The following is a 27,728-nucleotide window of genomic DNA, read 5'->3' as shown; positions in this document are numbered from 1 at the left end:
AGTGGCTTGGGAGGCTGAGGCAGGAGGATCTCGAGTTCAATGCCAGCCTCAACAAAAGCAAGGCTGGCTAAGCAACTCAGTGAGACCCTGTCTCTAAAATACAAAATAGGGCTGGGGATGTGACTCAGTGGTGCCCCTGAGTTCAATCCCCAGTACCTGCCCCCACCAAAAAAAAAGTAGAAGAATGTAAACATTTTGCAATCTGAGAATTTTATCACATTTTTATTCATTCCTCTCAATTAAAATTTCCCATGGGAAGTATATACAAGGAAGCAATCTCATATGTTTAAATTTCTTGGAACCATATTTAAAATATAAATATTTGAAAATGATTTATTTGTTTAAATACATAGTGGATTTTTTAATCCTGATACTATTTAAAATTTTAAATTTAGACATTTGGATTTTACAAGGATTTTCATTATATAATGTAGAGAACATATAATTTTTATATTCTATGACATATAGAATATAAAATATATGCATATATTTTAGCCATCAATATACTGGGAAAAATTATCATTCTTTACCATCAATGAATCTTAATATTTAAAAAATATTTATTTTAAGCCATTTTTTGAATAATTCATAGTATAGTTTTTTAAAGTTTAGAAATTTTAGTAAGAATTTAAATAGTATAAATGATTTTTATTTCATATTTTCTTGGTTTTGAATGTATATATACTTGAAATGCTCGATGTTGGTTGAATATCTTTCTGCTAACCACCTGCTAAGAATAAACCTGGAACATATCCATTTTAAAAAAAAAAGTGATTTCCATATCTCAATTTATTTCTATTAGGGGCTAGTTTATCATTAATTCCAGTTCTTCATGTATTTGCATTGCCAAAATACTTTAAATACAATACTTTAAAAAAAATTTGATGTAATGGTTTTGTTGAAGGTTAGTGATTTTTACAAACACATTTTCACTTTTAGGTATATAAGTACCAATTAGAAAGGTTGGTTCACTGTTTTCATTTCTAAATTACTTAATTCCTTTTAGTCACCTTTGTGTACACAGCTATCTTTAGCATTTTTTAGCTTTGATCTATATCATTCGAGGATATATCATAAAAGATAAAACTCACATTTTCCCATTTAGCAAAATTATATGGTAAAGGTCCTTGCCATAATGTTAATATTGCATGATTAAGCCCTTCCTGTTGATTACCTGAATGATAATGTCATATTTTCTTGTCCTCGGAAATATATGGTTCACGCACCCATTCTCAGGTCCAAGAAAACTCATCCAGGGGCTGAGTATTGCTCTCTATCTCTTCTCATTCACCTTCTGATTCCTTTAATAATTATTATAATTATGGAAATTTGTTTTCTTCTAGTACTTGCCATTATATACAAGAAATGAAAAATTCTTAATTCTCAGTTAAATTCCTTAAAAGTGAAGGGGGAACAAAACAACTCTAAAGATGGTGTCTCTCCAAACTTTTTATGCCTTCTTGAAAGATAATGTGATACTTGGGCTACCTGAAAACTGAAGATGATGTAATTCTGTTATTACATTGTCCTTTTAAGTGATTCTGTTGTTGTTCCATTTCCTTAGTCTTTTTTAGCATAGTTGGGAGTCACTGATTAGCAATGATTAAGTAATTTTTGGGAATGAGATTTTAAAATGTTTCAAGATATAGGAAAAACTAAAGCACTAAGATATCATAATGTATCTTAGATTAATAAGAGTCCAAATAACACATGGAAAGGACATGAGTTTTATTCTAATTTTAAAAAGTAAATATTCTCTTTGTCCTTTGGAGGATATCTAAGAAAGATGAAGTTATGAAATATCAGTTGTTAAGAGTTATAACTGCTCAGAAAGAAACCCAAAACCAAAATTTTGTCCAGCAGACCTGGATGCTATCTCTAGGATCATGAAACATTTTCTGTTAATGGAACTAGGAAAAAAAAAAAAAAAAAACAAGTTTTCTAAGGACAATGAAAATTCTTTATGAAAAGGTCCACTGTGTTCATCAGTCTAGATCTCAGGGTTGGGGTTCCGAGACCACGTTGTGTTGGATGTGCCCTTCATTCCTTAAAGGCTGGGCACATGTGGCATTTTTGTTCTTGGAGATCCTACCACCCAAGCCAGAAGTAATTGTTCTGGGGTAGACAGTTGACCCATACTGAAAATATGAATTCTTTTCCCAGATTTTGAATCATAAAAACAAGGCACACTGGAGCCAAAGAACTGGGTTGGAACCAGTAGCACAGGAAGCAGAAAAGGCATGTTTCATAAAGGGAAATCTGCTGAAAATGGTGAAAGCTGGGTCTAAATATTATTCACGAGTTTGAAAAGCTCAGGATCCTAATAATTGAAGGGAAGACTAGATATAGCAGTAGCCAGAATAGTTTATGAAGCTCAACCCTTTTCCATAGAATAAAAACTTTGACTCCCAACCCTACCTGCCTCCCAAACTGTCAGCTTTCAGATGGGAATGTGACCTGTGGAGGGGAGGGGTTTCATAGGAACAGACTAGAGAAAAGGCATTTTTCCTGTGCCTGCAAATAAACCCCTTCACATTCACTTTCCCTCTGTTATTTTCTATTGAGGACAATGCCATTAAGAAGAAAACAATGGGAATAAGAAAAGCTGAATGATAAAAATCTTAAAAGAAATAATCATTAGGCAGCCTGGTGATTAAGGGAGCAATTTACCCCACAGAAATTCCTGACCATTATCTTTTGATCAAAGATGCTATCAAGACAACAATTGAAAGCCCACTAAAGTTCTGGGATAGTTATCACCAGAAGAACCTTAGTCTTGACCAAGTTACCTATAACAACACATACTAATGTAGTATTGAGTCCTCTTCTTTCTGAAGGCTCTAGACTCAAGTAGAAAAGAATTCTGGCACCAGAAAATACTTTTGAAGTGGAGAGGACTCCTCTCTACTGTCCCTTAGAAGAGCATGCTTAAAGGACAATGGAAAAAAGAAATCCTTTTAATGAGCAGGTCCTAGGACTTTCAGATATGACTTAGGAATTTATTGTCAAGGGAGGCAAGAAACTGACTCATGGTATTCAGTGGGTTGAACCGTTTGGTCAGTATTTGATCCTGTTTTCTAGTTTTCTTTCCTATCTCCAAGGTAACTTTTAATGCTCTTTTTCCTATTGTATGGCTGATATTCTAGTAGTAAAATGTGTCACTAAACTTGGAGGATGGCAATCACATGAACCACATGAAAACTGGGAATTTGAGGCTGTACCTATAATATTGCATCATGTTAGGCAAGAATATTTTGAAGGATGCATTTTCTCTGCCAAGATGAAATATAGTGGTAAGACATTAGTATAACTGACCTAGCCTACCCTATTACTTGGGACTGACTCTAAAGCTCTTATTATTTTTTAACCAGGTGACCATATTTTCAAGGCTGCCACAGTTGTAAAGGTTGTATGTACAGTGCATGTTGCTATGAAGAGGTCCTGTTCCATAATCCTGGCCATTACTGGTTCAGATGCATGATTATACTGCTCTAATCTCAGAAGAATCTGAGCCAAGAGATATAAAGACTGAGGTAAGCAGTGATTATTGGAGTTGTGAGATTCTGTGCTGGGTTCAGAGTATGCACCAAAGCTGGTCAAAGGCGGAACAAGCTGAGGCTGTGAGACAGAACTAACACATCAAACATCCTATCATCCCATGTAGGGAAGCAAAAATGGCCTCTCTGTAGGCATCTTCAGAATCCAGAGAGACAAAGAGAGGGAAGGAAGAAGGGAGGGAAGGTGGTGGTGGGGGGGAACAGAGAGAAAGAGAGAGAGAGACAGAGAACTGTATGGGCAGAGATAATAACATGATAAGGAAAAAAGAACAAGGAAAGGGAGACAGAGGAGAACAGAAAACAAGAATAGGAGACAGAATTAGAAAGAGACAAAGTCAGGGGCACTCAGACACAAAAAGAGATTAATTGCTAGTGACTTTTTAGACCCTAAGATGCTCAGCTATACTTTCCAAAATTAAGTATCAGATTTCTGATTTTTTTAAATAATTCCTGCTTAACAAGCAATGTTAGGCAAAATTCTGATTCTTGGAATCAGATAATTCTTGTGACCTAAACAGCTGCTTCTTGAAAGACTTTGGATATTATAATAGCTGCATCTTTTAAATGTTTAATTCCCAACTACGGCAATATAACTTCTTTGTAACATCATTACTACTCTCCACAAATAGACCAGGTTTCATACAATAATAACAGTTAACATTTACTGAGCAATTCCTTTGGGACAGTTTCAAAATCTGTAATGCATGATCTCACCTATTCTTAATAATCAATGAAGTAGGTACTATTATCATTCCCCTTTTATAAATTAGGAAATTAGGCACAAAGTAAGAATACCTTGCTCAAGGTCACACAGTCAATAAAAAGATAAATTTGGATCTATTGTTTATTTACATTAACTGACATCTAAAAAATAAAAATAGAAGTTTATACATGGATTTAATATTCATTTAAGACAAGAAATTTGTTAAATGCCCAGTATGTACAAAGTACTAATTTAAACTAGTAAACTGGTTAACCAATGTTACAAATATAAAGTTCCTTTTAAATCTCACTATCAAAATAATCTTCCTATAGTCCACCAAAACAAAAACAAAAACAAAAACAAAAAAACCAAAACCAAAAACCCAAAAAACAACAAAGAAACCACCCCAATGTACTTCCAAATTAAGTTTCTCAACTTCCAAAATACCTCCTTTAAAACAGAAGGGAATAAATTCCAACAATGATTAATTTAGTACATTCATTATCTCAAAACTCACTGGAATAGATGAAGATTACTTGTTGCAAGATAGAATCATGTAAAAATACACCTCAACTTCACAGAAAAGTTTACATTGATAAATATATATTCATTAATTAATTAAAGTGTAAGTTACACACATATATAAAAAAAGTAAAATGACACGGATGAGAGGAATTTGTCATGGAAGGTGGTTAGTTGCCATGGATTCTGCTTCTCTTGATTTTCTGAGCAGTGCTTGTTTGAGGGCACTAATTTTCTCATCAAGTTCAGCCAGTGAATAGTTCTGCTATAAACAATAAGAACACAAATTGCTGAATAAGACTCTGAAGTATCTTAATGCAGATAAAGTGCTAAATGAACTATAAATATTTAAAATATTCAATAGTATGATAAAATGTTTCTTCCCCATGAGAATAATTTTAAAGCTTAACTATATATAATGACTATATCATAAATATAAAGGCATAAAATAATAAGACAAATATTTCTTTACTTTTCCTTTCCCAATGACAAAGCCCTCTTGAACCTTCTGTACTTTGAAAAGATAGAAAAAACTTAAAAACTAAAACAATAACTACAACAAAAAACACAACAAACTGAATATTCAAATAGTCAATAGTAAAAAATTAAACTTTAGGATCAGGTTAACTTTAAGCTTAAAATACCTACAAATTCAATTTTGAAGGATCAACTATAATTCATCATTTCTCCTGAAGAAAAAATAGATGCTCTCTAAAACTTTACTCAAAGTTTTACAATAAATAAGTAATGTTAAAAAATAAGCCAACCATGTACAAAGCGAGGTTTGATCCCTAGCAATGTAAGGGGGGAAAAAAACTCAAAATAAATTTTTTTAAGGTTTTCCCTACTTTAAATTTACATTACCATCATTCAGACTAGTAAAATCTTATTATTGAAGATTCAACCAATTAAGAAAGTATTATTATGGACACAGGTGGGCTGAAGTCATCCTCTGACAAACACACTCTTTTTGATTTAGATCCTTCTAGTTATGTAGTGTCCACAAAAGAGGGGTGGGGAAGAGAATGAAGATACTTGGACACATTATTTTTAAGTATTTTGGAACCGATACATTCTTCTATTAAAAGCAGGGTAAATATTTTTATTTTCATTTAGTCCATTGGAGTCATTCTATGCCCGTGAAATATATACATTTCTTCAATTCAAGTATGTTAGTTTACACTGCCCTTTCCTCACTTCCAAATCTTACCAGGTTATATAACCTAAAGGGAATCACAGTAGAAACTCTTATTAATAAGGTGTGAAACTAATCAATCTATTGCAGAAGCCAAAACAAAGATGCATAACTTAACTTACTTGAGGTGGTTGAACTTTTCTTCTTTTTCCAGAAAGATTCTAGTTTAAAAGTAAAAAAAAGAAAATAAAAGGTAAATAATCAATGTTTAGAAAACAGAAGCATGATTTCCTTTATAGAATACTGTATAAAACATGGACAGGCTCTGAAAACTCCAACTAGAACAAAGCCCACAAACCTACCAAGCATTTTCTGCAGCTGGCATCCACATCCCTATATTTTGGAAAGTGATGATATGTAACAACATTGCAGAAATAAGATTGTCCCTGGCAATAAATAATTTCCCATTAGTTACCAGCTTCTAATGAGACTGAGTAATTGTGCAAAGAGGTACTTGGGATTTTCTATTCAAATTTCACTTTTTAAACTTTCCATCCCAGGAACAAGTGATTAGTTTCACACCAGGAACACACCTGACTGGCTGTAACTGGCACTGCGGTTGTCCATGCACACAGTTCTTCATCTACTGCTTACCTGTGTGATTCAAGAATGTTAATCTTTCCAGTGACTGAAATGGGCATGGACCCTATTCTGGCCAATAAGAGGTCCACAGGGGATTAAGAGGCCTTCTGGAAAAAACTTCCTCACTTTTGACAGAAAGTACTCAAAAGAGTCCATTCCTGTGTACATTCATGTGGATAAGACACCTGAATGTGCTGTAGTTGTATTGCCATCTGCTTGGGGAAGAAGCCAACACCAAGCAGAGCTAAGAGAAGAAAGAACTCAATTCTCTGACAATCATGCTTTAGTCACTGAATCCATTAACCCTGAAGATTGTTATCACTGTACTTCCTGTTTTATAAGATAATTTCCACACTGCTGAAGTCAGTCTGAGTTCAAATTTCTTGTAGTTGAAGTTAACAACATTCACATTGACACAGTGCTGAACCTTTTAAACTTTGATCTATGTTCTTAGTTTTACAATGCAAGCTATTCAATGGCAAATTAGTAAATTACTGTATTTTACAAAGGAATTCTGACTGTGAGTGGCAAAATTTTCTTATGAACATTCTTACCACTGAGATTTACAAGAGGTTAAAACTCACATTTCCCCTTGTGTCAAAAGCTGACATAAACTGGGATGGTAGCACACACCTATAATCCCAGTTACTGCAGGAAGCTGAGGCAAGAGGATTGCAAGGCCAGCCTGGGCAACTTAGTGAAACTCTGTCTCAAAATAAAAAGGGCTGGAGATAGAGTTCATTTATAGAACACTCTTAGGTTCAACCTCCAGTACCACAAAAAATAAATAAGTAAAATAAAAATGCAGACTCTAAGATCATCTAGGTATTCCTTTCATTAGTTGTTATAAAAATAAGGAATAAGTGCTAGAATTATTAAATATAGAAAAAGAGAGTCCATAAAGACATGTTCCTTCTTTTATCAAACTGAACTAGATACCTGTGGTGGGTCCTATGGGCAAGTAGGGACTTAACATTTCATTTGTCCATTGTTCAGTTTCCTACCTTCCCAAAGGGTGGCTTTTTTGGTACTTGATGAAAATATACTTCCCTTGTAATTCTAACAGTTTTATCTACAGACTATCATTATTTTCTATGACATGAAACAATCAGATTATTATTGTATCATGAAACCAAAGTTAAAAATATCAGAATGAGGAGAATAAGGACATCAGTGGATCAATGACTTGAAAACAAAATAAGTCTGTGGAGTTTATTTTAGGTCTGAACAGAATATGTCCACAAGTAGAACACTTAGAAACACCATATCTACTATGAGTACTGTAGACCAGCTGTAAAATTTTTTTATATATAAGAATATCTCTATAAAAAATGAAAATTCTAACAAGTTTTGAAACACGAGAAGAAATATTTGGGAGCACAGCACACTAATGAAACAACTGTACAGAGAGAATGCAAAACTGCCTCTTTTCTCCTACTGTTTTACTGTAGGAGATAATTTATAGTTACATTTATAATGCCTGTGTCCTAATGAAAAGATGATATTTTACACACACATCCAGGGAACTCATGTAGGGAAGCTCAAGGTTAAGGAGCTCTTCTATTCCTTTTATTTTTATTTATTTTTTCCCAGTACTGGAGATTGAACCCAAGGATGCTGTATCACTGAGCTGCATCCCCAGTTCCTTCCTATTTTTTAAATTTTGAGACAGCATATCTCTAAATTGCTGAGACTGACCTTAAACCTGTGATCCTCGGGCCTCAGCTTTGCAAATAGCTGGGATTACAGGCACACACCATGGCAACCAGTTTTTTCCTTTTAATCATTTGTAGAGGGCATCATCTTAAATGTTTCTTATATTCTAATTCCACTGCACTGATTCAAACTTCCATTTCTCTCTAGTTTGGACAATGATAGGCTTTCTAAATTAGCTTCTTTAACTCCAATTTCTTTCCAACTCAGACTTCAAAATGTGATCAGACAGGGACCTAAATTACATCTCTCCTTTCTCAAAACCTGAGCAAGGTAGTACAAGCCTGTAATCCCAGCTATTCAGGCTGAGGCAGAAGGATTCCAAGTTCAAGTCCAGCCTGACAACTGGTCTTTTTTTTTTTTTCTTGTACACCAGTCTGTAATTTTTAATTAGAATTAGCTATCAAAGACATTGCACCTTTCAAGTCTGACTGAGCTTAACAATATTCAACAGTGGCTTTATTAAGTGAATGCTTGTTAAGTACTCAACACTGAATTCAATTTACTTCACATTCATGTTTGCAAGTACATTATTAACAATTCTTAAATATTTCAAATCAACCAACTTAGAAGTACAGGAGGCTTGCCCTCAATTCTTCTGAGGTGACATGAAAAATGAAAGCAGCCTAGGACTTAAGTTCAAGTTTCTAACCAACAATCACTATATCATCACTGGTGAACTCATAGGAGGGAACTTCCAGGTTGAGAGGCGCAGGCCCCTTCCTGATCCTGCCTGATGCATCATAGTGTGACCCATGGCAAGGGCAGTAATAACCAACAAAATCTCCTGCATTTGCAATGGGTACACAACCAAGATGAGTACAAACACCTATCAGGATAACCCATTCAGGTTTCTTTACTCGATCCAAATCATGCTGTGGGTCCCTCAACTGGGACACTCAACTGCAGCTTCCTGGTCGATCTCCTTCTTGGTTCTGTGGCGCACAAACAGGGGTTTGCCTCTCCATTTGAAAGCCATGTTCTTGCCTTCAGGAATATCGGATAACTTGATTTCAATTTTCGACATGGCCAATACGTCAGCAGAAGCACTCATGCTGGAGACAAACTGGGAGACAACATTCTTGGCAGCATATGCAACACCCACAGTAGCTGTTGCAGTTACCAAATAAGAGAAACCTTTTCTAGCCTCGCTGCTCTCTTTTGAAGACTTTGTGCTATCTAACACTTCGGTGCGACGATAGTCAGAGAAATCAGGCACTTTGACATCCGTGTGGGAATAACGAACAGAAGCAGGGAGATTAAGGCCCACGCAGGCGACCAAAGGCCGGCCCAGGGCCTGGCCACTCAGCGACTCCCGGCACAGGAAGGGTCGCTTCACGTCCAGCACAGGCGGCTCCGGGGTGGCCGACAGAACCGGCGTGAAAGGGCCTGAGCGGGCGGCGACCGACAACTGGTCTTAAAACTTAAAAACTTAAAAATAAAGAAGGCTGGGATGAACTCTGTAGTAGAGTGCCCTGGGTTCAATCCCCAGCACTTCCTTAGGAGAAAACGAAACAAAACAAAACAAAACAAACACAACAAAACAACAATAATGACAAACCACAAAAACAAAAAAACAATCAAACAAAAATCCCTTAATTTGATGGAAATGCAAACTCTAGTGTGATCTTCAAGCCCCTCCAAAATATGTGTACAATTTAATTTTCCAGCTGGATCCAACTGTTCACTCATACTTTAGGGCCCATACACTTTTAACACACACATGGTCTGTGTGTATGACGTTGACTTGGCCTTCAGCACTCCCCTTCCCCATATTCCCCTTTAGAATCAGAAGTTACCATTACTGACAAAAAAACGACGCCTAGTTAGTGCTTCAGAGCAAAGTTAACACACCTTTGAAAGTGAAATAATTAACTATCAGCTATGTCCCATCCATTCATTTGCACATTTACTCAGTAGCTACTATTTTCTGTATGAACAGAGATAAACATGACACAGTTCCTGCCCTTGAGAGGTTCAATATAGTGTGAAAAACAGATGTGTAAACATATAATTATAAGTAACATGCTCTATAAAGTGAACAAAGATCTATGGAAATATACTTCTACAGCAGTTACTGTTTTCAAGTGTTACAATTTAAAATCAGTAAGGAATTCTTTGGAAATACTCATAAAGATCTCTTAAATAGTCTATTAAGTCATGCTCTTCGAATTTTGAAAACCTATTACCACATTAAACCCTTTCTATGCCATGTGAAGGGTAAAGATCTTTGGAACATTTATATTGATGTTTGTCATAGTTCCTATTTTATGTACATTACAACTTATATTGGAGTTCTTGTTTTTTTTTTCTTCCATCTTATATCACTTTACGTGCTTTACCATCCTTTTTTTTTAATTTTTAAATATTTTTTTAAAGTTGTCAATGACCTTTATTTTATTTATTTATATGCGGTACTGAGATTAAAACCCAGTTCCTCACACATGCCAGGCAAGTGCACTACCACTGAGCTCCAGCTCCCATATATAACCTGTTTTATGAGCTGAATATAACTTGCATCTCTTTTTCTGCTAATGTTCACCTTTGTATGCTATGCTCCAGTGCTACCTTGATAATCTCTATCTCATTTTGAGAAGCATCCCTATGTTCAGAGTTTATCTACATATGAATCTAAGATAAACACATTTCAATTAAAATCTTCAGAGTTCAGAAATTCGATTTACAACAAAAGTTCAATCCTTACCAAATTTAATGGGCTCCCATGCTTCTCCCATGGTTTCCAAATCTAGAAGCTAGCGTACTGTGCTATATGTATAGTTTCTTCAGTACACTTATGAGAGATAAGTATGCAAAATTATGCTTTTTCCAACATGAAGTCTCAGCATAAGGATAGTGAGGGTGATGAGTCATGTGCTACACTCTTGAGTACATACAACTTGCTCAATTTCTCTCATGCACAAGGATGGTCCTTGAGTTGGCTCTATTCCAAGTGAGGAGGGTGACTCCCTGTGAAGACTCATTGTAAGAGTGAGCACGAAATCTTTTTCCCTCAGGGCTAGTGCCATATCAGTTCACAGGCCCAGAGAATAGTCAGTCTGAATGTTTAACTCTTTCCATTTCTGTGTGTCCTTTTGGCTCACTATTAATTCAGATGTGTCACTTCCAACATTAATTGAGAAAGTCCTTCTAATTAAAGATGTATTATTATTATTTTTTTGTACCCAGAAGCATTTAATCACTGAGCTACATCCCCAGCCTTTTTATATTTTATTTAGAGACAGGATCTCGCTGAGTTGTGTAGGGCTCTGCTAAGTTGCCGAGGCTGCTTTTGAACTGGAGATCCTCCTGCCCTAGCCTCTTGGGCCTCTAGGATTACAGGTGTGAGCCAAAGCACCCAGCTATTATTTTTAACATGTATGAAAATACTTTAGAAAAGCACTACTTTTATCACAGGCTGCCATCATCCATTCTTTTCAGAATGCTAATTCATTCAGGCCAATCCTTTGAGTACGTATCTTATGCTTCCTACCCCTGAAGTGAGGTAGTCACAAACTTCAAGCCTTTGATAGTTGCAGTGTTTTTGCCCATCAATGTTTTAACTGGCACCTCTAAAAAGACTCTCAATTGTCTCAAGTAAAGCCCTATATCTCAAAACTTGCCTGACATTTCTATTATATCCTATCACTTCAAATTCATAATTCACTAAAAACAAAAACAAAAAACAAAACAAAAAAACCCTTAACTCCCCTACAGATTTTATTTCTATCAATTATGGTATCATTTTTCCAATCAGAAACTGGACATATCCTTGCTATCTCTTCCCACATCCAATCATCAATTTTTCTTTCCTACTTGCATTAATCTTCTCACTTGTCTCTATTTTAAAATCTCATTTCATATATAAGCTAATATGTTGCTGTCTCTTTGCTCTTAGTTTCTCCCTTTTCATCCATCTCCTATAACAGTATTAACAAAATCTTTCTAAATACTATTTTCACAGGTTCTTTCCTTGTTTGCTGAAAATAGGTCCCCCAGTCTCCCTGCCTGGGATATAGATTTAAAGCTTCTGGGCACAGCATTTAAGGCCGTCTAGAATCTGATTATTTCTGCCTCTTAAATTAAATACTCCATAAAAACAAAACAAAACAAAAAACCCCCACAAAATCATGACATGGAGGGCTTGTTCTTTTGTTAACTAAGTCTATATATTAAGTTTTTATAAATTAGAATCAGAAGAGATAAATTATGAAGAAAGATCTCAATGGAGTCATCTGATACTACCATACTCTCTTGTAAGATCAGTTCTATTGTTAACAAAAATTATATTAACAAGGTATGAATCTGAACTAGAAAAATAACCTTTTAGGGGCTACTGAATAAAAGCAGTTTGAGAAAAACTTATGGTAGGTTGTTGTTGGAAAAATCATAAAATATTATTGAAGTTTTCTAGGGAAAAACATCAAAAGAATAATTCTAAATAATTCTAAAGAACTTTGCAATATGTAATACAATTAACACACTTTCTAAATTAGACATCTGAAGGTCAGAGAAATGGAATGACTTATCCACATTTATACAGCTATTTTACAGATGTTTTCTGAAGTTAAATAAATGCTAATATTTACAGAGGTTTTTTACCATGTGCTAGGCAGTGTGCTAAGTGTTTGGTATCTTCTCACTTAATCCTTGCTTTAGCCTTTAGTACCTTTATAAACCTCATGTTACATTTGAGAGCAATAAATGACTAAATATCTTTCTTTGAATTTTTATCATTGAAGTCTTGCTGACTTTTTTTTTGTTGTTGTTATGCAGCCTTTCTCTGGAAATACTTTTCTGTACTTCACTCTAATCTGTAACTTAGGAAAGACTGTTGCTATACCTAAAATGAATTTTAAATATATTTTCCCAGTGAGTGATACAATCTATACCAATATGACTTATTTCATATGTTTCAGAAAAAGGAGTTTTAGTATAATCTCACTTTTACATTATTTTAGTTCTAACATATGTCTTAAAAAAGTAAACATTAGAAAAGATATATATTTTATAGATACATGTGTGTGTGTATACATAAGATGAATATATATATATGATAAATATATATATATATGTGATCACCTCAGAAGACTGAGGAAAACACAATGAGCTCAGGACTGTTCGAAAAATGCTGATGTGCCAAAGAAAATACTTGTCAGCATAGCACTATTTCTTAATGTCCTTGGAAAGAGGAATAAGAATGAATGGATGGATGGATGCCAGAGTTGAGGAATCAGATAAACCGAAGTCTCATCTTTCAAAAAGTCTGATGGTTTAAGGTATTGAAGTGGGGTGGCAGCATGAGATGTGTACTTGTTTAGTATGGAGAAATATAACTCTCTACACACTAGAGAAATAATCTAGAGACAGAGGGATTAAAAAGACAGAAGGGATATCTGACAGAGCTAGGCTCCAGAGGAAACATTTGCTTACAAGTAAGAGCAAGTTCAGGTTCACAGGATTGACAACTATTCAGGTTGATGTATCATGCTATGAAAATAATAAGAGAATTTGGATAATTTCTAATAAAAGTATTCCTAATTTCTAAATTTAGGGGCTGGTAGTGCAACTCAGTGACAGAGCACTTATTTAGCATGTATAATGCCCTGGTTTGATCCTCTGTACCACCAAAAAAAAAAAAAAAATTACTAAAATATTTCTAATCAGAATTTTTTTGCAGGGGGTTAGAGGGTTTACTGGGGACTGAACCCAGGGGTACTTAACCACTGAGTCACATCCCCAGTCCTTTTTATTTTTTAGTTTGAGACAGAGTCTTGCTAAGTTGCTTTGGCTCTCACTAAATGGCTGAGGCTGGCCTTGAACTTGCAATCCTCCACCTCAGTCTACCAAATCCCTGGGATTACAGGTGTGTGCTATAAAGCCTGGCTCAGAATCAGAATTTTTAAAGAATGATTAAGTCCCTCCTACAAAGGGCTGTGTTCATTTATTTTTTAATTATTAAAACAAAACTTCATACACAGACCAATGAGTGAATTGAAACACAATGAAAAACCCTACTTATAATAAATTAACACTTTACTTTTAAAAGACATTTATACTCACTACAGATTGAAAATATTCAGGAGAGATGCCTTCCAATTCAAGGATTTTATCTTCAAGCTTTTTAATTCTCTGATAAATGTCTCTTGGCACTGGACCACCTACGTATATTTTAAAAAGAGAAATTCCGAATCACTACTGAATAATTCTTTCTTAAAAATTTCATTCTTAAAACATCATGCAAAGGCAGTTATGCAAAGGAATAAGAAATATTTAAACTTAGAAAAAAACCAGAAAAACAGAATGAAATCCTTAGCTTATATTTTCATATTATAGACTATGGGACACATTTATATAAGCAATTTATTTCCTATACCATTAGGATTTTTAGGTTAAATTCACTTTATAAGATATTAATAGTTTCTTCGTAGAACAATTTGTATTTCTGATAGGCTGTGATAGGCACTTGAGAGGAGAAAAGTACATAGTGACCAATACTGGTTCAATTCAGTGGCTGCAGTATGTCATATTATTTTCTTCAATTTATGTTTCTCCCTATATGACATATTTTCTTTTTTGGCCTAGGGAAAAAAAAAAAAAAAACTGTTAAAAGGGGATTTTGCCATAATTCTGAACAACAAACTTTTAGGGGAGGAGGTAGTAAATTAAGGTCACTTGATTTCAAGTTTATGATTTTATCTGGAAGCCTTCCATTTATCACTTCCACTGTAACCAATCTCCAGATCAGTATCTTCTCTCCCTGAATTATCACAACCTCCAAATAGGTCTCCATTTTGCCTTGCTCCCAAAGATTGTATTCTCAACCCAGCAGCCAGTGATCCTTTTAAAAGGTAAGCTGAATCCCGTAACTTCTCAGTTCAAACCCAATACTACTTGCCCTACAATGGCCTACAAGATCCTATATTCTCCCTATATACATATGGTTCCAGTCACCTTATTTTTTCTGGTATTCAAATACCACTACTAGTACCTCCTACTACCCAGCATCTTCTCCTCCTTCCCTTAATTTTCCTTGTGACATTCTGTTTATTTGTCTCCCCACTTTAATGTAAGCTCTAAGGGGGTAGAGAGTTTTATCTGTTCTGTTCACCGACAATTTGTGCACTGCACAAACCGAGGAAGCTTCAACACATAGACTATAATACTTGCTATGAAGCAAGTGCTCAATATTTACTGACTGAATTAGACAATCACTATGTAATTAAAGAATATGGTGGTAAATTATCATATCAAAAGTATCAACCTATTAAATATAAAAAACTCTTAGGATTTTTTTTTTTTTTTTTGAGAATGTGTTTTTTCTTAGTACCTTGGTTGTTCTTGCTCTTGAGTAAGGTAAAATGAATAATTTTGTTCTTTTGACTTTGCTCTTGCTCTATTTACCTAAAATGTTCTCTGTACCTTTCAAGAGTCAGTTCACTGGGTCAAAAGTCATTCCCTGAACTGCTTCACATGGAGGTTTCCTGTACCCCCACCATACCCTTTCTTATTGACTCTTTAAAATTCTACTTTGTTATTAATCTTTCTCCTACCTAGATTATAAAGTCCTTAAAACTGGGGCCTATGATCACATCATATCAGTGTTCCTTGATCTAAAATAGTGCTTGGCACACAGAGAGCATTCAACAGATATTTTTCAAAAGAATTAACTATTTGATACTATTTGAGATTTAACTAGTCAATCCTTTTTATACAGTTGAATTTTAAACCCATTTTCTTCCGGGTAAAGGTATAATTCTTTTTTTTTTTTTTTTTTTGGGCGGGGGGGGTTGCTGAGGATTAAACCCAAGGATGCTTTATCACTGAGCTACATCCCTAGTTCTTTTTTTACTTTTTACTTTGAGACAGAGTCTCACTAAATTGCTGAAGCTGGCTTCAAAATTGTGACCCCCCTGCTTCAGCCTCTTGAGTCACTGGGATTACAGGAATGTGCCACCACGTCCCAGCTTGGTATTAATTATTGAAGTTACTCTTATTACCCTTAAAGACTTACTTGTTCTCTTATTTTCTTCTACCTCCTCCACCCAGCAAATACTCCAGTTAGACTGGATTCAGAAATTTCCTAAACCATGTGGTATCCCTGTCCTTTTTTGTAGATACTATTCCTCTTTTGGGAACGCTTTGCCCTTGGAAAAATTCTTACTAATTCTTTGAGGGCTCAAATGTCACTTAATTAGGGATGCCATCCTTTGATATCCCTTAAAAAAAAGCTGTTTTGTGTCCTACTATACTATGCACATACATGAAAAGGTGAAATGAACAATTGTTCCTTCAGTAAACATCTGCGCACCTGTTCTATGCCAGGCATTACAGTAGACACAAAGTGTAATGAACATGACAGGCATAGTTCCACTCTCACAGACCTTACTATCTAGTAAGGGATATGGATATTAAGCAAATAGAGCTGCAAAAACTGCTTTAAAGAAGGGCAGGGAGTACCAGGTGCTATGAGGCTATATAAAAGAGATATCCACACTGGTCTGGAATCAGGAAGAAAGCATTAAGTACAAAGGCTGAAGGGAAACAAAATGAGCGGGAGATGGGAAGCCCAGAGCTATGGTTGGAATTACAGGTATGGACTATCCTATTTAAAATTACAACTTCCTCCATTATCCATCTCCTCTCCCTTCTCTTAGTTAACTTGCTTTTATTTTAGCTTTTTTTTCCTAGCATACCCTATAACTTATTATTTATGCCACCTATCTCTCCCAAATAGAACTTTTGTTCAGATGTAGTATTGGAATCTAGAACAGTACCTGCTTTATAGCAGGAGCTTAATACCATTTGTTGCATAAATGGATAAATAAGTTTGATATGCATGCATGGTAGCTGGGTAGAAATAAGATCAGATTTGAGCTTTAAAAAGTACAATTTAGCTACAGGGTAAAGACTGATCTAGGGAGGAAGTTTAGTGACAAACAGACCACTTAATATCCTTCAGTCAGTCAAAAGAAGAGATCATAGTGGCTTCATCTACAGTATTAGCTGTGGGCAGAACTAAGATATTTAGAAGGCAGAATCAATAGGACATGGTGACTACACAGGGAGGGAGATTCAGGCTTTACAGTCAGTTAAGATTTGGGCTTGATTTCTAGTTGTCACAATCTTAGGCAGAGTACTAAGCTCGTTGAACTTCAGTTTATCTGTCCAATCATAACAGTACCAATACTTCAAGAGAACTGTTACTAAGATGATATAACACTTTCAGAGTTACTGGCAGTATTGTTCAATAAATATTAATTCACTTTCCCAATGGCATTTATTTATTTATATACTTATCCTAACTGAGAGATTCTTGAGGACTAAAACCCCATTTATCATCATTTGGTACCTAGCACACTGGGTAATAAAGAATAAGAGGTAGCCATGGTAAGTTCTGAAACCAGTTATATGAAAAGACTACATTAGTTTTCAGCTGTAACTTTAATAAACTGAGGCTACCAGGATCTATTTGGAAACTGTTCCTAATCTACTAGCACTTTCTCAATTTTAGAAAGTAGCAAGAAGTGTGAGTGGAAGGAAAGCATACATAATGAAAACTATAAATTCCTTAAGAGCACTGACCCAACAGTGCCTTATTCATTTTTGTATCAGCCAGACAATGGTTTATACATAATGGGTGTTCAATGAAAGTTTGATGAGGTAATGAATTGGAATTTCTTTACTTACAAAGCTACACTCTGGGGCATCACCTAACACTTTGCTTACCTGTCTGTAATCGCAAGTGAGCCTCAATATTTTGTAGTCGTTCTTCTACAGCCTGATTCCCACATTCTCGGAGCATGCTATTGGGTTTATGACCTGACCCTTGAATTCCTTCAGGTCTAGTCTGTGGTCCATACGTATTCACAACTCTAGAAACTGAAGTTAAGAAACTTTAAAGCCTATGTAAATTTACAGTTCAAAAACAAACAGAAATTTGCTAACATTACTTTATATTGTTTTCATAAAGATCACCTAACTACAAACCCAGGAATGAAGAAAAGCAATATTTTTTTTTAATAATAAATAAAACTTAGATGGGAAAGTTATTTCTATTCCATTCTGTTAATAAGCTAGAATAAGCCTAATAAGATAACAGAATTAGATAATATTGGTAGTTACTTACCCTTTACATGACTTTTAAATCCAGGATAAGGGGTAAAAATGGCATCAGTTCTTGCACAACTATTTTCTAAGGAGAATTTAGATGAATATAAAGTTAAACATATTTGGATTTTAAATGTATAAGATTTTAATAAACCTAATAATTCATACTAAATATTACTCATAATAAGAGAATATGATTTTAAATGACTATAATTAAAATTACCATCATACAGGATAGATCAAATTTATCCTCTAAAATGAATCATAACATCTAATATTTTTATCTAAAGGTCAGATTTACACACAAAAAAAGCCATTAACATTAAGAAGCATAACAATATAATTTTTAATGTAAATCAATGTTCCCAAAAACCATTTGGGCCTTTGGAGAAAATTTGTATATTACAGAATACTATATTTTAATTCTACTTCATCAGAGAAATAGAACCGATTTTTATAGAAACTATCTTCTGTTAAAAAGATTTTTTAATACTTTTGTTACTATTGCTCAATTAGTGAATAGTTAACAAAAAGGACTGATTATATATTTAATGTTTTTATTTCAGAACGCCACATAAAAAAGACCCTACTCCTCAAGTATAACATATACTTTCCCACTTTACCTAGATTTCTGTTGTGCATTAAAAAAAACCTTATTACAAGTCATCTGCTCTTATTCTACCACTTACAAAAAAATGCGATTTTAGGTAAGTTAAATTTTATTCTAATTTTTTTTCAAACTGAACAGTTTCTTTAAAGTTAGATATTAACAAATAAATTATAAAGTAAGAAAATTTGAAAGATGTTATATACAATACTATTAATATATTCACATACATGTTATAATCTATAATACTATATAGTAATAATATATACTGTTTAAAATAAATTAGTAAAACCATGTATTGACAGTAAATTTCCTCCAAAATTCCCTTATTTTTTCTTAAATCAATGATAAATGAGATAGCAAAAGAAAAATTTTTTTTCCTCTATGGAATTATGGAATTTCATTAATAAATTATTTATATTTAGGTCAAAATGAGAGGACTTAAAGGAACACTCTAACACATTAAAATGTATTTTTTTCAGTTTAAATTTCTATAGTAGTTCTGATAAGTCAAACTGTGTGAACAAAATTCCAAATTCATTCATCTTTTATATCTAGAGACTAAAGAGTTATTCTCTTTCTCTCTCTCTTTCTCTCTCTCTCTTTTTCTCACTCTCTTTGGTGGTACTTTGGAAGGGATGCTCCATTACTGAGCTACAACCCCAGAACTTTTTATTTTTATTTTGAGACAGGGTCTCACTAGGCTATAGAGGCTGGCCTTGAACTTGTGATCCTCCTGCATCAGCCTCAGGGAGTAACCGTGATTACAGGCATGTGCCACCTCATCTAGATTCTTTTCTTTTACTTGAGAAACCTCAAAATATGATTAAAGGGCCATCACTTCCCTATTTTCTTTCTATGATTTCATGGGGGTTAAGGTTTAAAAAAAGAAGCTATCATCTATTCCAAAGCTATATTCCAAATATATAGATTAACTGACCCATCAGTGAGAAATTCAGCATGGTGTGAAGATAGTAAATGTGAGTGCTAGTCACTCTCTACAGCAATTCTTACTAGCACTGTTTTGAGCCAGCAAGGGATTGAATGGGCCAAGGAATCCTGCTGAGCATTTCAATTCTTGTCAATTTCTATCCCCTGGTGGTTTATAATAATAGAGTGAGCAAGGAGAACAGAGGAATAACATTAGTGACACTTGTGCTTGCTCCCTCAACAGACCCTTTCTCATGGGTTGCTTGCAGTTGGAATGTAGTACCTGAGATTTTGCCACTGTTGCACCTGTTCTAAAAAGCTAAGAGAAAAATATAACAAATTTAGACATACACATGTAAAGTTTAATAGTAGAAAAAATTGAATGCAGGTCTCAAACTGAGCCTATATTATTTCATTAAGAGAGAATCAGTTCTCATATCATAGCTCATATTTCAAACTTTTGGGTTTATCTGACAATTCTGTGTTCATAATATTAGAGATAATAAGAAAAATGCTCATTCCAATTATGAACTGTTCTCCGTAATTTTTCTAAGAAATACTTGTTCTGATTATTACTAGGATAACTGAATATGATCTATGGCAGTGCCATGCAATATTTAATATTCTGCAGCATATCTGCAGATCTGTAAACATATTATAACATCAAGTGAAGAAGGAAAGAAGAATCTGTGAAAAACAGCAAATGTATGCACTGTGAGAGAAAGGAAAAAAGCATAAGACACCAAGGTCTTCATGACAAATTGTTTGTATCATGACATAAAACATTTCACAAAACATAGGAGTAGTGAGAAAACTGCTCCCTCTTGAGGAATACTATTAACTTCCCTAAGTTAACTTTCCCTATTAAGATCATAATTTCACAACTACATTCACAGGTTTAAAATTCAGTAGTGAGAATGGACAACCTTGCCACCCAACACTTCACCTTCATTTCCTAAAGGAATTTTAAAATTATCTTTTCAAACCTTTGGTGGATGTTAAGTCTTTTTGTGTTAGCATTTATTTTATTTTTTGTGTAACCAAAACAAAAAAACCAATTTTGCAACATACTATTATTAAACAGAAGGAAATTACACTGCCTTGTTACTAAAAACCTATAAAATAAATTGAATTGTTCTTAATATTATTCCTTTTTAAAAACAAAAGATTAGAAAACTAAAAATTATGTTTAAAATCCTATGAAAATTAATTTCTAGGTAGTTACCTTGATTACAATCAATAACATTGCAAAATTCCCTGACGTTGTTTTCATTGATTTCAGCTTGTTTTCTTTCAATAAATGCAGATATTCGTCTGTCAATCTACAAATAACAAGTATGTTTTAACAATGTAAACAACAGTAAGACTTTTAAATGTACTGCCCCCTCTTTTACCCCACTCCCAAACTTCTTACTTCTGCTTTTCCAGCCTTTATTTGAACTACTTCTGGATCAAAATGGATTTGTGTCTTTTTCTTATCTCCTAAATCGTAATCTTTGTGCTTTTCTTCCTCTTGTAGGTCACCAGTGGGAAATTTGACATTTAGTTCATTCTTGTTCCCCGTTTCTGTTTTTCCTATCTCTTCAATAGCAGTTGAATTCTCTTTAATGAGAGGCTGAAGTTTTGCTAAAAAAGGCTGAGAAGAACACAATTCCATCTGCTAGGGTTCAAACTAACCAAAATTAATTATACATTTAATGTTTATATAAATTTTTTTAAGTAAATGAAATGCTATTATTAAATATAAAAAATTGGTACATCAGGATGTATAGGTCTGACCACATAGAAGTATTTGCTATTTCTTGCTATTGTGACTTAACCATTTGCTATAAATTTGTTTTTAAAAAATGAAAGATAAAAAGAAAGAAAACCTGATGAAATTTAAAATTTTCTTTGAGAAAATCATTCTGTCACTCATCTTTTATTTTGTGCCAAATCAAAGGCTTCAGCCTCTGGCACCAATACCACTTAATTAACATGTCATTCAAATGCCTCCTCAGAACACTAAGGCTTAGTATTTTTCCTCCTTAACACAAGAGCCAGTGCTCTCACTCAGCAAAGCCCTGCATTATCACCATATCACTGGAGATTCTCCACTTGAAACTGCAGTTGGCCAAAGTGAATGAGAGAGCATAGACATGAAATATATAGGTGTTATGCTGAGTGAACACTCAGGCTTTTCCTAACATGGCAAGAGATCATCTTGGGTCATGAAATTAAATTTTACGAAAGACTATGAACATGGGAGTGGGGGGTTGGGAAGCTAATCTACCAAGGTACATAGCTGAAAACAGATAGAGGCCTATCACTATACTACAGGGGTAAAAAAGCTCAGCACATGTAAATTATATTACCCATTAACTTCCACCCCCACCTCTCCCAATTAGGCCTCATTTAAGTTCTATAGCTCACTGCTTTGCTCGTAAAACACAGGGTCAACTATTAATTTTAACATGTACCAGTGAGTTAAATTTTCTCAGTCATTGAAGGACTGAAAATTAGAGCCTATTCCATTAGTCAAAACAGGCCAACACTTACCAATATTCCAATTATTTTTTTTCATACCTACAATTTTGTTTCCATTGTTTATTACACCAAATACTCTTCTGAAATCTTGTTACCACCTTAATCACAATAAAGTGACCAATCCAAACAATTCTACTTATCTTCTTGACACTTCATATTTCACACTTTGATTAGAGGTAAACTGCAACTTACATCAATTATAATTACAGAAATGTTCAATTAGAAACCAGTAAGGTCATAATACTGTTCAGTTGTTGAACTGAAATATTAAAAAATATAACCATACTATTATAAATAACAATTCAATATTGACTTCTAATATCAAGGATGAATTATTTCAAAACTGTAAAGAAAAGATAAAATAGCGACTGGCTACTTACTAAGATGAGACATTAATGTCACAGAAATTACTTTCTTTTAAAAACTATGCTGAAACTGTTTAATTGCAATAGACACTCCAGGATGTGTCATGCTGGGATAATGCCACTTCTTGAACCACTGAAAGCACTCCATGAGCCTCCAAACTCACCCAAGGCATGGAATCATTATCATAGCATGACACACACCTGCCGTGTCTTATTGCTTAATTATAACCCACCATAGATGGAACTGTATTGAATTTTCAGTGCAAGTCTAGAATTGAATAGAATTGCATTCATTCAACTCATACATAGGCCTTACTGGGCTATATTCCCATAACTGTCCTGATCACTATTGAAATGAATAGATTTAGATTCAATCTGGATGTAAGTAACCTTTTATTAATAACATTATTAATATATTTTAAAGATAAAACTGACAAACACTCCAGCTGACTAACCACAACTAATTTCTATTTTCAATATCAAGTTAACATTTCTAACCTGAAATTTACCTGTAAATATAAAATGTGTTGCTCAAGTGCATTAAAGAGCAATGCAGGCTGGAATGCTGAGAGGCTCTGGAGCTTGTTCCAATCGATTGTAATTTTCACCACATCATCTTTGAGGTTAAGCTTCAAAGGGGCAAACCAGCAACATCACAAAAATTACACGATTAAGCTGTATATCTGGGATTGTCACAAAAATAAGATTTTTGTGGCGTAACACATGCCTTTTTTGTTCAAAGTTACCAAGTATTTAGTGATATATTAAAATGCTCTATTCAATTACCCTTTTAAAAAGCTAAAAAGGTACAGACATTCATTAAAAACCCAAACAAAATGATACCTCATTCTAATCTCTTCTTAGGTCTGTGTAATGGGACTATCTTAGAGGTGGAACCAGTCATGAAAGATAAAAAGATTTTCAATATCTGAAAATCTTTGGATGAGGTCCAAAATAGGATTGCCCTATTCAGAACGATATCACTTCAAGCTCACAGCATTAAACAGAGGTAGCACAACTGCTTTATGAAAGTTTTAATATGCAAATTTCTCTTTGTTAAATATGTACACAAATACATACCTGATATACATCATTAATTCTGATGTCTTCTGAATCACATTTTTATTATTTTCAACTTTACCAATTTTTAAAATAATTTAAAAATCAAAATTACTCATTCACAGACTAGAGATAAACAGCAACATTATTATCTACTTCAAATAAAAATTAAACTCTTACTTAGCTTAGCTAAAACTGAAAACCAAACACTTATCCACAATAGTGAAATAAATTGCCAGAAAATAGATGGGATGTCCATGTTTTTTGCTAAATAGTATTTTCTAGTAAGATGTGAGATGTCATGGTCTCATTACATGAAAATTTCTTATTCATTGGTGATCTATAAAAATAAAATCACAAGAAAAGCTACCAAGAACATAAAAATAAAATTAATACAAAAATCAGCAAAAACTGTAGAGTCTCCATCTGCAGTCATTTGAATAAAAGTGAACCCTCATAAACTTTCTAGGAAAATGTGTTTATAGCATAGTATAAAGGTATACTCTATAGTAGAATCAAGTTAATTATGTACTATTTTTCAGAAATAATTTATTAAAATATTAGTCATTTTCTCTACAAAATAAAGATTTGTGTCATATAAGTTCAGTACAGATCTGATGAGTTGTAACAACAACAAAAAAAATCATAGTTCTTGGAATAAAAGAGATCCCAGAGTACCAATAGACACTATATTGAATAACATGTGACAGAAACTTACCATCCTTTGAATGAGACTAGATGCATTTATAGTTCATATGAAACAGATATAAAGAAATATGAAATTTTGTATAAGTTGCAATGGCAAAGATATATTAAGATTTTACATTAAGATTAGTGCATCAACTTAATAGTTATTTAGTGCATCATCTTAATAGTTATTACTTTCATGCCTATACAGATTATGTTTATGTATGAAAATAACCCATTACCATACTTTTACAGTCCACCAAAAGGTCTATAGTCTATTATGGCAAATTTATAAACACTGAGGAAAAGGCAGACATATCCTCAACCCAAGTAAAACACCATTTTCTAGAGAAAACAACTTACAGAAAAGAAGTCTTACTGTTTGGGTCATATTGGGTCATTTCAATTCATCAGAATTATGTAAGCCTTCAAGTGCAATTAAGGATACTTGGTCTTTTAAGAAAACCACATAATTTCATGACTTAATTTTAAAATAATCCCAATATATCCAATTATTCATTCAACAAATTCCTTATTAGTAATATGAATTCTATGCATTTTATTATATAGATTCACTCAAAAATTTGTTGGTATGTTATTAATACAGACTATTTAAATATGCATTTTCAGTAGAAATGTTATTAAATTAATATGAAAATCCAAGCTAACAATTTTTAGTTTGGTAAAATGGGCCATCCAGAGACAAGCAAAAAAGGTTAAAGTTACTACATTTTAAATCTGGAGGAGAAAAACATAAAAATTCAACTATTTTTCCTACTGAGGAGAGTTAATAATACAAATCATACCTAGGATGAATTTAGACATATTAGACAAACATTATTTAAATCCTTGAAACTTTTTGCAAAAGGAAATACTACCTCCCTGGGTGGGGGTAAAGGGGGCATTTAATACCTATGGCATTCTGGCTTTTATTCTTAAACAATACAACTCAAGATATAAAGTATTACCTCAATGGCTAGCATTTAATTTATGAAACAATTTTATTTTTCACACTTGTAGAGTATACGTATTCCCTATACTGTGTCACAAATATTTACTCTAAACATTTTTGACAGCTGACATAGGTAAAATTTATTTTCTCCATTTGTATCTTTAGGATACCAAAATATTTAAAAAATTTAAGTGATTTTGAATGCAAACTATTTCAAAAGAAATATTAATGTTAACTTAGAAATTTCTGTTAATAGATGAGCACAAATTTTTTTCACCTTGTCATTAGAATATGAATCAGCTTTAAAGTTCCAATGTACATGCCATAAAAAGTTCTCTAACTTTTAAATCACTTAAAAATCCTGGGTCTTAAGACTGAAATGTTAATATCAATCAAAAGATCCCAAGTTTTTAAAAACAACAACAAAAACCAAAAAACAAAAAACGAGGGGTGTGTGTGTGTGTGTGTGTGTAAGTTTAACAGTTCTATTAGGAGATTCTATTAATTGCTTCATTACACAAAACTGTATAACTTAATGTTTGTAAATCCCAATAAACACATTAAGATTTTTTAAATATTGAAATAACTTTTTAAAAGATTAATTGTAATTCTCACAAATCGGACAAACGCTCTATTTTCATAGGAATTTACCATTATCTTTGGCACAAATGTTTGCTGTGTCCACCACATGCGAAGTACCAGCCCCTCAACAAATCAGGATATAGTCCATTTAAGATAGAAGATACTTTTGAAAGCAGGCAAAACCTTTCTCATTTAAAATTTGATTTATTATGTCATGTAATGAAATAGTGTCTTTATCGAATAGAATGTACATAGCCCAGTTTTTTAAAACCAATTTTATCATATTTCTGCAGAAGCGATTATCAGCCAAACTAGTTAATAGTTAAACGACAGTTCTAATGCAATCGGTATCAAACATGGATAAGTCATCCAGCTTTATACTAGAAATATTTAAGATTAATTCCTTTTTACTTTCCTTCCCATTTGAAATAATAAATACACACAAGGCCAGAAGGAGAAAAGAAAGAAAATCAAGTGATTCATAAGCGCAAATCATCCCCAAAAGGCGGAGGAGGCCCTTTCGCAAAAATCTCGGACCGTATCGACCTATTTCTATAACGAATAAATTGTGGGGGGAAGGACCCTGAGTGGCAGGAGCCTCCAAAACACTTTTTAAAAAAGGTTTGCGAATTCAGTTTCACCAAGCATGCTCCTTGCAGAGCTAGGTTTTCACCTAGGTCATCCCACTCGCTCTCCGGGAGGACTACTGCAGGTTAATCTAGTCCGCAACCCGTACTGACCTAAGTAAAGCCAGTACAGTCAGCCTCTTCACTCTGATCCGAGATGGCCGTGTCTGGGTCCCTCTCCCGGCCTCCGCTACCCAGCCTTCCCACACCCAGGCAGGCCTCAACTGCCCCGCCACGAACCCTCCCCGTCCATCCCCGTCTCCAGTGGAGCGATAAAGGGGGCGGGGGAGCGAATGCCCTGTGCATAGTCCCCCCACTCACCTGTCCAGCCAGGGTGTGCAGGGAACGAAGGATTTCGCAGAGCACCTCTCGGGAAAGATTGGGGCTGCAGCTTTCCTCCAGGCTGCTGTCACTGCTGCTCGGGTGACTAAGCTCCGTAGCAGCAGCCATGACACCTTCGCGGGCAGCCCCCCACCACCCGAGGTGCGCTCACAATCCCACCCCCTCCCTTTCCATCTTTGGTCGCTCTGTGATGATGTAAAAACACGGCGTCTGGTTTGGATCAGAGTTTTGAGGCCCCACCCTCTAATATGTGACTGACAAGCACAAGCACCAACCAGGTACCACGAGAGCATTGCTCAAAGGGAGCAGTTAATTCCTGGCTAGCGCGAGGCCGGACGTGGTACTTGCGACACTGATTGGAGTCGTGTTCTGTTAAGGGCTAGTGTTGTGAAACCTACCGTGACTCTTAGGTGTTCCTTGTGAGTGTTGGTAAGAGAGAATTTATAGTTCAATATTTGATTTTGAATCCTAAAGTTAAAAGTTGAAAATTTAACCTTGGTGTGGAGTGACCTGGAAAAATACTGCTGGTAAAGGAACGAGCGGTGCCCACACATTTACGAATACTGAAAAACTTGTGGAATTGTTAAAATTGGATAGAACATTTTCATTTGTACGAGATTGAAACCCACAATTTAACGCCACTAAATTTCCTTGTGGGAAAAGGGAGAATATA

General features: G+C 34.4%; 1 protein-coding gene, 1 long non-coding RNA gene and 1 pseudogene across 8 annotated transcripts; 1 reads left to right on the top strand and 2 right to left on the bottom strand.

The window, feature by feature from the left end:
• LOC306653560 lies at positions 1-4,759 on the top strand. Its single transcript, XR_013761758.1, has 2 exons — positions 1-3,744; positions 3,780-4,759. It is a non-coding gene; the product is annotated as an uncharacterized lncRNA (long non-coding RNA).
• Positions 4,384-27,265, bottom strand: MBIP (MAP3K12 binding inhibitory protein 1). Of its 6 annotated transcripts, none has more exons than XR_013761756.1 (10): positions 27,035-27,258; positions 23,317-23,436; positions 21,331-21,552; positions 21,142-21,238; positions 18,399-18,464; positions 17,999-18,151; positions 14,329-14,430; positions 6,572-6,771; positions 6,100-6,138; positions 4,959-5,047 (listed from the first exon to the last, which is right to left on the bottom strand). XR_013761756.1 is itself a non-coding variant. In XM_079126589.1 (9 exons), the coding sequence occupies exons 1-9, from the start codon at positions 27,161-27,163 to the stop codon at positions 4,940-4,942; spliced, it is 1,032 nt and encodes a 343-aa protein (XP_078982715.1). In that variant the 5' UTR covers positions 27,164-27,257; the 3' UTR covers positions 4,384-4,939. The 6 variants fall into 6 exon arrangements, 4 of the variants coding, with proteins under 4 accessions (XP_078982715.1, XP_078982716.1, XP_078982718.1 ...); XR_013761757.1 differs by lacking the exon at positions 6,572-6,771 and adding an exon at positions 6,511-6,571 and having other exon boundaries at positions 14,333-14,430; positions 27,035-27,257; XM_079126589.1 differs by lacking the exon at positions 6,572-6,771 and having other exon boundaries at positions 4,384-5,047; positions 14,333-14,430; positions 27,035-27,257.
• Positions 8,714-9,680, bottom strand: LOC306653634 (cytochrome b-c1 complex subunit Rieske, mitochondrial-like; annotated as a pseudogene). Its single transcript has one exon. The product of its transcript is annotated as a cytochrome b-c1 complex subunit Rieske, mitochondrial-like (transcript).
• Positions 27,266-27,728: the final 463 nt, after the last annotated feature.

Source organism: Sciurus vulgaris (assembly GCF_902686455.1).
Source record: "Sciurus vulgaris genome assembly, chromosome: 2".
NCBI lineage: Eukaryota > Metazoa > Chordata > Mammalia > Rodentia > Sciuridae > Sciurus > Sciurus vulgaris.
Note: the sequence above shows the minus strand (reverse complement) of the source record. Positions and strands in the feature narration are given on the sequence as shown.